Below are 12,831 nucleotides of genomic sequence, written 5' to 3'. Positions count from 1 at the left end.
GGCCTGATAGCCCAAACTCAAGATAAATAAACTACGACTCGCTACGATTTTCACTCAGGAGGGTGAGTAGGTTTTGCGCTCACACACACAAAATGGGTATTATGTTAAGGAGGACATATTTCTGCAGGGGTTACATGAGGGAAAGCGGCCGTTCTCCTCACAGAGACCCCCGCCACAACGCACCGCCTCCACACGGAGCGGCGCGACCGTTGGAAAGGCGGGAAAGCGAGGGGGGCAGGAAGTGGGCGGGGCGAAGCGGCCGAAGGGGGCGGGGCGCGCACGCGCAAAGGGGGCGGGGCCTGACAGGGCGGGGCGGGCCACTCAGCGGCCGGGTAATGGCGCTCGGGGCCGGCGGCGCCTCCTCACGGGGGGTGGGAGAGCGAGGGGGCGGGGGGCGCGGCGTGGAGCGGGGACAAAGCGTGCCAGCTGCCAGGTAAGGCCGGGCCGCCTCCTCGGGGCTGGGAGATGAGAGGGTGGGTCAGCGCTGGGAGGGCCCCTTCCCCCCTCCCCCACGCGGTGTTGTTCTCAGAGTGGGGGTCTCAGGGTGGTTTCACAGAGCGGGAGGGCCCTGCCGTGCGAGCAGAGCGGGGTGGGGGGGGAGAGAAAGAGAGGGGGGCTGTGGGGAGAGAAAGAGAGAAAGGGAGGGAGGGAGCGTGGGGGGGGGGTGTCCTACTTTTGAGTGAAAAGAAAGGGAAAAAAAAAAAATATATATATATAAATAGGTTATAAAAGCGGTGCGTTTGAGGGGGGTTTTCTGCTGAAGGGGCTGAGCGCTTCTCCGTGTGTCTGTGGGCAGGTGCTGAGCCGGGCGCCGCGGGGCCGCGCGGCCATGGGCGTGCAGGACCGACCGCAGTGCTTCTTCGACATCGAGATCAACCGCGAGCCAGGTACGGCTTCGAACCAGAGCACAACGTCTCGTGCTATCCCTATGGAAAGCCGAGTGGTTGCCGGTGGGCTTTAATCCTGCTCTTACCGCTTGACCCCTCGTTGCTGTCTGCGCTTCTTTCGTCTTTTTTCTCTCTGGCAATCTGCGCGGGTTGACGTACCCGTTTGTGGAGCAGGATTCGGGCGGTCCGTGTGTTAGTTGTGGAGTGTTTACTTTGCTGCTTTCTGCTGCCTTTTCTTTCTCAAAGAGAGCTGGTAGCTTTGGGTACGCTTTCACTTTCATTCTCTACTTCAGTGTCTCTTTGAAAGGCTTTGAAATAAAGAGTTTTGTCTCCAAGTTGCAGATGTATTCAAATACGGCTGTAAGCCCTTTGACTTCCATTTTCACTTCAACCGAAATTGAAAGGAGATTCAGTGCTAACTCCAGTGGCTGATAAGGTATATCTGTAAATCTTTTGCTGGTACGTCTCCTTGTTTGAGATTCTCTACCATCTCAGAATACGTTTTTGAGCAGAGAAATATTAATGTAAAAGGGATTTTAATGTGTTCCCTTGGTTTAATTTCAGATTTACTACGGAATCAGACAATTAAAAATGCTGTCGGGCAGATGAGTTCCTGGCTTAGGGGAGGTAGTTTGATGAGATTTGATATATGAAGAGAATTCATTCTTTATCTCATTCGCTTTTAATCTTTGGAAGGGATTTTAGGTTTGACTTCTGTGAAGAGCCCCTCGTGCTGTTTTCCACTGCTCTGCCTTTACACACACGTTCCTGCTTCCATTTCCCAATACATTACCCCTTTCCTCAGCCCTACACATCACAAACGGAAGCGACTTACCTTGTTTTCTCTCACACCTGTTTGGATTTGATATCTGATAATGCTGCCAGAGAGGTGTTCACGTTGCTGGTGGTTGGTGCACAGATTCGGTTACCTGGGGTAGGTGCAGGGCTCTGCTTGTTGCTGCTGGTGTCTGCTTTCTCTTTAAGGTGTTGTGAATCTCAGGGCTGTACCTCGGGTTCAGAGCCCTGCTGTTTTTATTGCACTGATTGGTGACTTGTATTTTTGCAGGGAAAACATGCCCGTTTATCAAACATTTAGTGCAGGACCCAAGTGTAGGTAGTGTACTTGTATACTGCGTGCTAATATCTGTTGGTTAGTTTACCATGCAATCATGCCTTGGGTTTTAAAGTTAGGTTTAAGAAGCTTGAATGTAGCCCTTTTGGCTGTAAGATGACCTTCAGAAGCTGCATCAAGTGTGAATGATGAGGCAGAGCTTCCAGACCACACGAAGCAAAGACTGAGAGATACGTACTGTCCTGCTGATACCCCCCAAGATGCTAATTTTAACTTTTAAACTGCCATCAATCCCCAAATCAATGTTTTGCGTATCAGACTTGACTTCTAAGAAGCCCATTTGCTTGTTGAATTAAATGGAGGGAGATAGATCTGGACAACAGGGCAGTGCTGAGTTTACTTGCTATCCTCAGGTAAAGCATTGCCCCCTGCTCTGTCTGCTCTAAGGAAACTGAACTGGTACCTACAGGAAAGGCAGAGAATAAGAGGGATGTGCCTCTCGCACAACAGGAGACGTCTCCTCACCCGCAGGACTCAAAACTGTGTCATGTTAAAGTCATTTTAAAGCGTTGATTGCTTGGAGTCTAAGAACGTTCCCTCACACAGCTGCCAGCTCAGAGCTTCCCCTGCAGAGATTCACTTACCCAGGGCTTGTGTGGATACCTGTAGCAATTAAAACCAGGATTGCAGCTCGCAGATGAGATGAAAAGGAGCAGCAGAAGGTGATGTGTGTGTGAATGTGAGAGGAAAGGACCGCGGAGTGTAAATTAGTTTCGCTGGTTAATGAGATCTGTTACAAAGTACAGGGCTGAATGCTGCAGCGCTGATTGTGCTTCCAGGAAAATGCATCACAGCTTTTGTGCTTCTCTGTTGGTTCATTTTAGCTACAGAATGTTGGAATAAAACTTGTGTGTCTGCTTGTTTGTGCCTCTCGCTGTGCTGCAAACTGCTTTCTATCAGCATTTTTTCAGTGTAATTTGATATTTAGGCTACTTCGAACAAGTTGCCATTGAAGTGGGTTTTTTTAATGAGTGCACGTTGTGATTTTGCCTTTTTTTCCCCTTAAAGTAAATGGAGATTAAATCAAGAGTAAGCACTTATTTTGACGCAGGCAGCAGCTCTCCCTTGTTTTGCGTCCCCACACCGATGCATTTGGGCACGGATGGTGTGCAGAATTAAACTACGTGCAGTAAGCCAAGAATCTGGGGATGGCAGCAGATGCCTCTTGTAAATAATGCTGGCTTTGCTCTGATGGGGAAAAAAAACACCTGGAACAGCAAGAGCAGCGTGTTGTTGCTGGGATGTCACATATAATGTTCATGTGGCCCTGCGATGGTTTCTCATTTCTCCCCACCCCTGCTCCTGACTCTGTCCATCAGAAGGCATGTTACGCTTAGTTTTGCTTTGTTTCTTTCCTGCTCAAAACGGATTTTTCCTTATTGTCGTCTCTTTTCAAGCGTCTTCTATTGTTGCTTACCCCCTTGTTCACTAGGAACACTTTTGGTTTTGTTCTTCAGGTGTGTCCCTGCATTTATCAGCCTGCTTATAGAATCACAGAATGGCCTGGTTTGCAAAGGCCCACAGTGCTCATCCAGTTCCAACCCCATACTATGTGCAGGGTCACCAGCCACCATCCCCAGGCTGCCCAGAGCGACATCCAGCCCGGCCTTGAATGCCTGCAGGGATGGGGCATCCACAGCCTCCTTGGGCAACCTGTTCCAGTGCATCACCACCCTCTGGGTGAAAAACTTCCTCCTAAGATCCAACCTAAACGTCCCCATCTCAGTTTAAAACCATTCCCCCTTGTCCTATCACTGCCCACCCTCACAAACAGCCATTTCCCTTCCTGTTTAGATGCTCCTTTCAAGCACTGGAAGGCTACAATGAGGTCTCACCAGAGCCTTCCCTTCTCCAAGCTGAACAAGCCCAGTTCCCTCAACCTTTCTTCACAGGAGAGGTTCCTTTAGCACAGTGCTCTCTCTGGTCTAATCTTGTGTTAAATAGTCTCTGCGTTATGGGGTCACCATAGTAGTTCATCTGCATTAGTAGAACCAGGGAGGCCTTAGGGGGTCTGTAGTCCTCTGAAGGCAAAAAGTTGCAGGTTGGCAATGGACAGCAGATTGAGGTTTTGGCTGCAAACCTATCGGCAGTCCAGTTGGGTATGATCTGTGAGTCTAGAGGACATACTGCATGGGGAGCCCTTACTAAGGGGTTGTAATGGTAAGGGGTTGTAATGGCTGTGGAGCATCAGTTGCTTCTGGGGGGAGCTGGTTCTCAACATTGAAATCTTCTCATTTTACATAAAATATACGGGCCTTTTTCCCACAGGAAGCTTTTGCTTTTCCCAAATCTGTAGACGTGCTTCTGCTTTAAAGCAATGCTTTAAATTATTTAAGACTTAAGATTCACAAATCTACATATAAATATTAACAATGTAAGGTAAAAATGCATTCATTTCAGTGAGGTGTTATCTAAATCGCTGTGCGGATTAATCTGAGACCTTTGGCCTCTGGAAAATGTGTTATGTGTTTGTATCCAGTGTTTGTTGCCAAAACAAGTAAAGCATCTCAACTGGGGGAAGCCAATGGATAAGTATTTGAGATAAGTGGGCATTTTCATCCTTCCAGTACTTGAAGGGAGTATAAACAGGAGGGGGGACGGCTGTTTGTGGGGGTGGGCAGTGATAGGACAAGGGAGAGTGGTTTGAAACTGAGACAGGGAGGTTTAGGTTGGATCTTTGGAGGAAGTTTTTCATCCAGAGGGTGGTGACGCACTGGAACAGGTTGCCCAAGGAGGCTGTGGATGCCCCATCCCTGCAGGCATTCAAGGCCAGGCTGGATGTGGCTCTGGGCAGCCTGGGCTGCTGGTTGGTGACCTGCACGCAGCAGGGGGTTGGAACTGGATGAGCACTGTGGGCCTTTGCACACCAGGCCATCCTATAATGATTCCATGATTTTAATAAACTTTGCTAACAGGAGTCTGTGTTATGTTACAACATGGATGTTCCTACTGTGAATCGTTGTCGTTTCAATTGAACGTTGAACTACCACTTCTGTAGCTGAAGAATTAAGGGTTCAAAACCAAAACTGAAGGTAGTTTTCATCTTGCACTCAGAAAAATGGAGCTTTGAAATTAGCTTAGTTTTGGTCGTGATGCTGTCTGGTTTCTGTACCTGATGTAGCCTCATTAGCTGTTCGTAAAGCTTTATGAAATGGAACTTTGAAACACGTTAGAATTTCTCTGTGCATCATTTATTGTATTTAATTAACGGACCAGAAATACTTTTTTATCATTTATTCCAATTTCTACCCAAAAATATCTATGAGTACTTTATCAAAGTGCTGATTTATGATCAGCAAGGAGTGTGAAATCAGCATAACTTCCTCGTTCTCCCGGAGGGTCTGCATGCTAAGTTAGGTGAGTTTCATCATTAGGAAGAACCAGCAGCTCAGTGTCTGTGGTTAAGTCCACATGTAGCACAGCCCTCTGCAGGCCCACCTGTTGGCCAGTGCCAGCTGAGGTCCCAGCAGAGCTGTGTGTGCAGGCCTTGCTCACCTGAACAACTCTCTTGTGCTGTTGGTTCTGCTTTAAGGTACCATTTGAGCCTTAGTCACAGCAAGCCTGTTCCCCATGTGGGTAATATAAGCTTTATATCAGGGAAATGAATCTGGAAAAATCATTGGCAGTGGATTATTTCAGAGAAGGGGAAATTTGAGGGAGTCAGTAACACCTTGGGTGCCCTTTTACACCTTTATTACATCAACTCACGCTTCATTCCAGGCTTCAAATGAGGCACTTCTATGTTTTCAAGGTTCATAGATTTTTAAGCTGACTTTGAACATGTATATTTTTGGTGTGTTAAATGAACAGCAGTAACTTCATGCATCTGATCAGGCTGTGTCAGCATGTTTGATCTTTGGCTCATGCCCTCAGCTGTTTGGCAGAGGCTGATCTCACCTCTCAGTGACAGTATCAGTTAGAACACAGGTAGTGGCCCAGCAGATGGATGCACAGTGTGTGGTTGGTGTATTTATAAGCACGCTGCAGCGTTTTATGTAACGGGATGTAAGAAGGTGAGCAGCACTTTGGGTGATGGGGAGGGGAGATTGGCTTATTTTTAACATGGAATCTGTAGTCTTCTGATGCCAGGTGTGCACTTTGCAGTTTGTGGGAGTTGAAAGGCATGATGCATTAGCAGATCTTACTGACAAAACACTGGAAGGTGCTGCTGAAGTCGTGGATCCCTTGAGGTGTTCAAGGCCAGGTTGGATGGGACCCTGGGCAGCCTGGGCTGGTATGATATGGGGAGGTTGGTGGCCCTGCCTGTGGTGGAGGGTGCTGGAGCTTCGTGATCCTTGAAGTCCCTTCCAACCCAGACCATCTGAGTTAGGAATGTGTGTGTGCATTCTGCCTTGTTGTCCTCAGGAAGCAGAAATGAGGCTCTTCCTCCAGGAGTCCCAAGTGGTGTGTGCTGCTTGCAGTGCTGTGTATGTGGGCCAGGAGCTCACCGTGGGATGGCTGCTGTGCAGTGCCTGGGGGCCAAAGGCTCTTCTGGAGCCCTGAGGTGGGGATGCCTCCTGCTTATCCCACGGCTGTCAGCTTGATCTATCAGCAGCTCTGCTCTTAGTGCAGAGATGGGTTTTCCTTCCCATGAAAAGCATTGTGTGTTATTTCACATAGGCAGTGCAGGAGGAAACGTGTGCCTGGCTCTGAGCACTTTGTCACTGCTCAGTTCAACACTTTTGCACGCAGAGCAATGGGATTTCTGTTCTGAATTGCCGTGCTTGCAATGCAAATTGACAACTTCTTTGCCATTTTTTTCATTCTTTGAAGGCTGTCTCTCCTTGTGCTTAAGGTTTTTCTTCCTAACAAATCCTCCGAGAATATTCCTACTGCTGTTAAGGAAATAGTTGTTTCAACAGCTAAAGGCAGCTTGGATTTCTAGCTGAGATACAAAATGCAGGTGGTCCCTGTGTTGTTTTTCATCCTTAGTGATCCAAAAATACTGACAGTTGTGCGTATTTGGACAAGGCCTTAAAATTAAATAACATTTCTTAGGAGCCTCTCAGGATAATTCGTGGTGCCAAAATAATTGACATAATACGTTTTAAATTCCCTTTTTCTTTAAGGGAAGGGGAAGAAGTAATTCCTCGGTAGTTCAGTGATTACGTAGAAGTCTTACCGGTGTGTACCACTAGAGGGTGGTGCACATTAATAGATTCTGGCTGGCTTTCCTGTAATGCTGGCCTGCCATGTGGCATTTAACCCTTAATTTATACCTCATATCGCAATACAGAGACGGGAACTGCATAAATCACAAAGTTATTGTTAAGGATTTCATGCATCCGACTGCATTTATGTTTGGACTGTAGGAATAGGAGTCCCAGAAATGGAAATCTCAGGAAATAGGAAATGTGAAACAGTTCTAAAATAGTTCTTCAGTGAATTCTTCTGTGTTTTAATCAGTTTCCAAGGTGCACAGTCTGAGCGCTACCCATGGTGTGGGAGTAGCTGTACTGAGAGTGGGGGGTTGCTCTGTTCAAATTGTACAGAGAGGCAGCAGTGTTTGATTCATAGTATTTGGCAACTGAAGTATTAGTCCTGAAACTGCTAATGCTGTCCCACGTGTCTTTTGTTTTCCTTAATTGATTCAGCTGTTACACTTTCAATTGAAACTAAAGCATTTTTAGGCCAAGGGTTCCGTTGCATTTATGGTTCATAACAAAGTGTAGAATTAAGATGCAGTTATGCAGATTTATTCATATGCTGTTTTTCTTCTATCGTCATAAAGAATTGTGAAACTTCTTGTTTTCTTTTAATCTTCCAGTTGGTCGAATTATGTTTCAGCTCTTCTCAGATATATGTCCAAAGACTTGCAAAAACTTCCTTTGCTTGTGCTCGGGTAAGTAGCATGCTTTTATTTAACAACTTGAATGTTTCTTACAACCGTTTCTTTAAACAAGCGCAAGTTGTAGCTAATAAGTTTTGTTTGGTTGTTTCTTTTCCTGATGAGAACAAAGCTGAGTCTCAGTAGTGCTCAGGAGCATTTAGCAGCACTGGGAGTAGCCTGGAGTTCTGTAATGGTTACTGATTTGGAGCAGCTACAGAATTCCAGAGTGCAAGCTTGTCACTTAGTGGAACAAAACATTATCGTCCCTCCCTCATTTGGGCTTTGTTAAAGAAAATAGATACAACTAAAGCAATGGAGGAATTATTGACCACCCATGTTACACACAGAGGAAAGGTGAGCAGGGCTTCATCAGGAGAGACATCAGGTGTTAATGTCACTGCACAGTGCCGTGGTGACACTTGACTCCATGTAAGGTTTTGATTACTGTTATACAATAAAAGCATGTTTTGGGTGTATAACAGTACAGCAGGGATGGTGTTATGCAAGGAATTCATTCAGTGTGTCTTGGTCTTCATGTCCTGTGTACCTTAAACTGCACCAATTAAGGCTCTTTTAAAGTTAGCCAATAGGCTGGCTGGTGTAATGTCTGCTCCTCATGTTCTGTAGCTCATGTTTTAATTCCTTTAAAAGTGGCTCTGCTTGGTTAAAGTTAGCTGGAAATCACGAGGTGTAAAACAAACAAGTACTTAGCAGGAAAAAAGCCATAAAAAGATTTTACAGCTTTGTTTTGCATACCTGTTTAAACTCTGCTCTACAACTGACCGTTCATGTTTCATTGACGTTTCCAGACAGAATCTGTCTTTAGTTGGCAGAACACAGAGAGAACCCGAAGTCTTGAGTCCTGTCTATTCTTCAGATCACATTCACAGACATAAAAGCTCCTTCAAACACTGGATTAATCCTTGCAATTTGTTTGCTGCTGTGTATTCATAGGATGGAGCCACGATTTGATAGATATCTTTTAAAAATATATTTTTATGTGATATATAAATATATGATTAAATTATGAGAGAGAAGAATGCACATAGAATGCTTGCATTTCTTATTTTGCTGTAAGCAGTGATTTAGAGAATTAAATTGCATTATTTTTTGCTCTTGCCCTTAGAAGCCATTTCACTGTCACTGTAACTCCAGATTGAATTTGGGATTGCTGAGATTAGAGACTCAGGTTGCATGGCTAATGTTATATTCTTGTTTGTTCCAAGTATGTCTGTGCTGCTGTTTAGTTTGCTTGAGTTGCTTCCTAGGAACTGCTGCCTGCCTTTCTGCTTCTCTATGACAGGTTCTTCCAGTGTGTTTGTTACTGCCAATTTATCTGCATCATGCAGATCTTCCCTGCTCTATTGCACAGCATCATACAAACATCTATGGAGAAATTTTACTCGGTTCCAGCTAAAGCCTTGGCAATAACCACACCTTATTCCATACCACTTACTTCATGCTCAGGTCACATGCTTTCTACTATGCCCTCATTAATCATCTCTCTTTGGTTAATACACAGATATTGTTCCACTGGAGTATGGACCGCCCCTGTGAAATGTCTGTAACACATCACTAAGGTCTCAGTCCGTGATTCAGTACCCATCTGTTATGGTTGGGGTTTGGGACGGGAGCAACCTGGTGTTACTGGATGGCAGAGCCACTTTCACAGCTCCCTGTGAGGCTCATCCTCTGTTGGCTCAGGGGATTCCTGCTGTTAGACTTGCTGTAACGTGCAACTCAAGTCATGGGTTGCAACAGTTGAAAGTTGCATCCATTGTAATCTCCAACTTCTTGCCTTTTGGACCAGGCCACCAGGCTTTACGTGGCATTGAACTCCCTTCCCTTCTGCTCCAGCCTGGGCTCATCCATTGGCCATGGTCCCTCCAGGCATCTGCTGGGTCTGCTTTATACATGGTCACAGGTGCCTTGAGGCATTCTGGTGTGGTCTTGTCTATAGTCACATATGCTGCCGGGTGTGTTTGCTCCCATGTACACCACAGCTCACAGTCCCTCTGACTCGGGTTCCCTCTGGAGTTCCAGCTGCTGCCATTCAGTATGGTGTGAAGGAATGGCAGCGAGGTGCTGTTTGCCAGCCCGAGCTCATGGCCACTGCTGTTATCAGAATGTTCCCAGTCATAGCCAAGCAGGATCATAAGGAGTAGAACAAAGAGTAAAAGAAAAAGCAGCTGCTAATGAGCACTGGACTATAAGGCAAGCAAGCCTTGTGACAAGCATGGGAGCATACCAATTAGCAACTAAACAGCTCTGGCATCTATAAATTTGGTTTAGCACTCCAGTTCCTCATGATTCGACTGTTGGTTCCTTGTGTTGGGTGCCAAAAGAACTGTGACTTAACTCTGTAAGCAGCTCAGTGTCACACACATGTTCACTCGCTGTCCCCAGGTGGTATGGGGGAAAGAACTGGAAATGTAGGGTGGGTGAAATCAAGATTGTTTGCTGATAAAGCAAAAGCTTGTTTTGCTGTGCTTGTAGACATGGCCTGCTTGAGGCTTCCCTTCAGTGGGCAGGTGTTCAGCCGCTTCAGAAGAGCATTGCTTGTGCAAAATGGTTCATCATAGAACCATAGAATGGCCTGGGTTGCAAAGGCCCACAGTGCTCATCCAGTTCCAACCCCCTGCTATGTGCAGCGTCACCAACCACCAGACCAGGCTGCTCAGAGCCACATCCAGCCTGGCCTTGAATGCCTGCAGGGATGGGGCATCCACAGCCTCCTTGGGCAACCTGTTCCAGTGCGTCACCACCCTCTGGGTGAAAAACTTCCTCCTCATATCCAACCTAAACCTCCCCGTCTCAGTTTCAAACCATTCCCCCTTGTCCTATCAGTGCCCACCCTCACAAACAGCCATTCCCCGTCCTGTTTATACACTCCCTTCAAATACTGGATGCTCACAATGAGGTCTCTCCGGAGCCTTCTCTTATCCAAGCTAAACAGGCCCAGTTCCCTCAGCCTTTCCTCACAGGCGTGTTGCTCCAGCCCTCTGATCAGCTTAGTGGCCTCCTCTGGACCTACTCCAAGAGCTCCATGTCCTTCCTGTGCTAAAGGTTATCAGGAAAACAGACAAATGCCATCACTCCCAATGCCTTCCCATCGTACCTGTCTTTACAAAGAGAATTATCTTCCTCAAATAAAACTATGACATTACATATATCGCCTCAGCATCTGAACTGTGAGCTCTTTCCTGAGGTTGCTGCTTTCTGCATAGAGCCACAGATAAGAACAGTGACCAGGAGCAGTAGGCCAGGCTTAGGGATGTTCTTACTGTTCACTGCAGGATCCAACGATACAGCAGCAGGATTATGTAGCGCCGTTTCCTGGTGTTGGCATCCTGTTTTAGTTGTATACAAGGACTGCGTTTATTGAATAATGTACAAAACTTGTTTCAGGGAGACGTGTTGTGCCCTAAGACCAGATCCCAGTGTTCCAAAAGCTGTGCCTCTCCCCATGGCCCTGCTGCTCCCTCTGTAATCTCTGTCAGAAACAGGTGGAGGAGGACAGGGTGATTCTGGCTGATGTCCTGCAGGCAGTCATTGCTGTCAGACACAGACCTGGCTACTGTGAAGGAATGCTGTCTGTCTCAACAGCACAGTTCTCCTTGCGTTTAAATAAAAGCATCTGGACTTGCAAGACAGCATTTGCAGGTCTTTGAGTCAGTCCATCTGTCAGGTAAACATAAGGCCATTTTCTTTTTGGAGCTTTGTCAGGAACTCGCCTTCCTGTAATCTCAACAGGAGTCTGCTGTTGGGAACCTTGTACAAAATCTCTCAGATTAGGTTGGCAGGACAGAACGTTGTTAGGGCCTGGGGCTGAACTTCACCTACCAGGCTGCTGTTTGTGGGAGGCCAAGAGGCAACAGGCAGGAATGTATTTGCTTTTACAGTTAAGACGTTCAAGCACTGGAGGGCTGTGATCCTTGAATTTATTCAGTGATGATCTGCTGATTGGTTTTTTTTGTCTTTAAACTTCTTGCAGGTGAAAAAGGAATCGGCAAAACAACTGGGAAGAAGTTGTGTTACAAAGGCACTACGTTCCATCGCGTGGTTAAAAACTTCATGATTCAGGGAGGGGACTTCAGCGAAGGTAAAAGGTGTTCTGTGAATCAAACGTTATCATCTCCGTGGTTATAATGTAACTTTGGAATACAGCATGTAAATATTACAATGCCTGATGTTGATACTTTAGAAAGAATTCTTAATTTAAAGAAGAGAGCAGCCTTGCTAGAGTTGATAACATTAAAGCAGAATTCCAATCCAAACTATATTGCTGCTTTTTGTGTTGAAAAATCTGCTTTCTTGTATCCTGTATCTTGGAAGTGTTATAAACTGATATAATGTACATAAACTATGACTGATAAAATGTATGTGGCGGATGACTGTCTTGCATTGATGATCAAGTGGAAGTAAAGATAACGTAGCTACTTGCTATTCTCATTGTGGCGGTCTCTGAGCAGGACAAGGTTGTTGGTGATGCCTACTCTTGTCTTTTTTGCTTGCTGTTGTATTTTCTGTTGCTGCTGCTTCAGCAAGCAGCAGGGAGAATTAGCCTTTGGAGCCTCGCTTCAGGCTTTCTAGTGTTCAGAGGCACCAAAGCAGTCTTCATTTTCAATATTCTGAGTGTCAACAAGATAATGAACTGTATAATGAACGGTCCTGCCTTTTAATTAAGGGCCTTATGCTTAGCTGTTAGTAACTGGCTGGAGTATCCTGGCGTGTTATAAATTGGCACACCTTATGCACAGCGCTTTATATGAACAGAACAAAAGGTTTAATTCTTACTTTTTTAATGCACAGGTAATGGAAAAGGAGGTGAATCTATTTATGGTGGCTATTTTAAAGGTAAGAGCAAGTATATCTTCACAGATTTTCAATTCCGTTCTGAGAAGTCTTGATTCCCAAGATACTTAATGAAAAGAGAGGCCTACTTATAGATCACCTTTTGCATGAAACTAATACTGCATGAG

General features: G+C 45.8%; 1 protein-coding gene across 6 annotated transcripts in view; it reads left to right on the top strand.

Moving 5' to 3' along the window:
* The first annotated feature begins 313 nt into the window (after nucleotides 1-313).
* Nucleotides 314-12,831, top strand: part of NKTR (natural killer cell triggering receptor) — a 37,645-nt gene continuing 25,127 nt past the window's right edge. For 4 of the 6 annotated variants that reach the window (XM_072327469.1, XM_072327467.1, XM_072327473.1 and 1 more), the window contains exons 1-5: nucleotides 314-433; nucleotides 797-887; nucleotides 7,787-7,861; nucleotides 11,844-11,951; nucleotides 12,662-12,706. In XM_072327469.1, the coding sequence (XP_072183570.1) occupies nucleotides 830-887; nucleotides 7,787-7,861; nucleotides 11,844-11,951; nucleotides 12,662-12,706 (286 nt within the window). In that variant the 5' untranslated portion in view covers nucleotides 314-433; nucleotides 797-829. The other 2 variants (XM_072327468.1, XM_072327472.1) reach the window with 2 other exon arrangements.

This window comes from Excalfactoria chinensis, chromosome 2 (genome assembly GCF_039878825.1).
Source record: "Excalfactoria chinensis isolate bCotChi1 chromosome 2, bCotChi1.hap2, whole genome shotgun sequence".
Classification (NCBI taxonomy): Eukaryota; Metazoa; Chordata; class Aves; order Galliformes; family Phasianidae; genus Excalfactoria; species Excalfactoria chinensis.
Note: the sequence above shows the minus strand (reverse complement) of the source record. Positions and strands in the feature narration are given on the sequence as shown.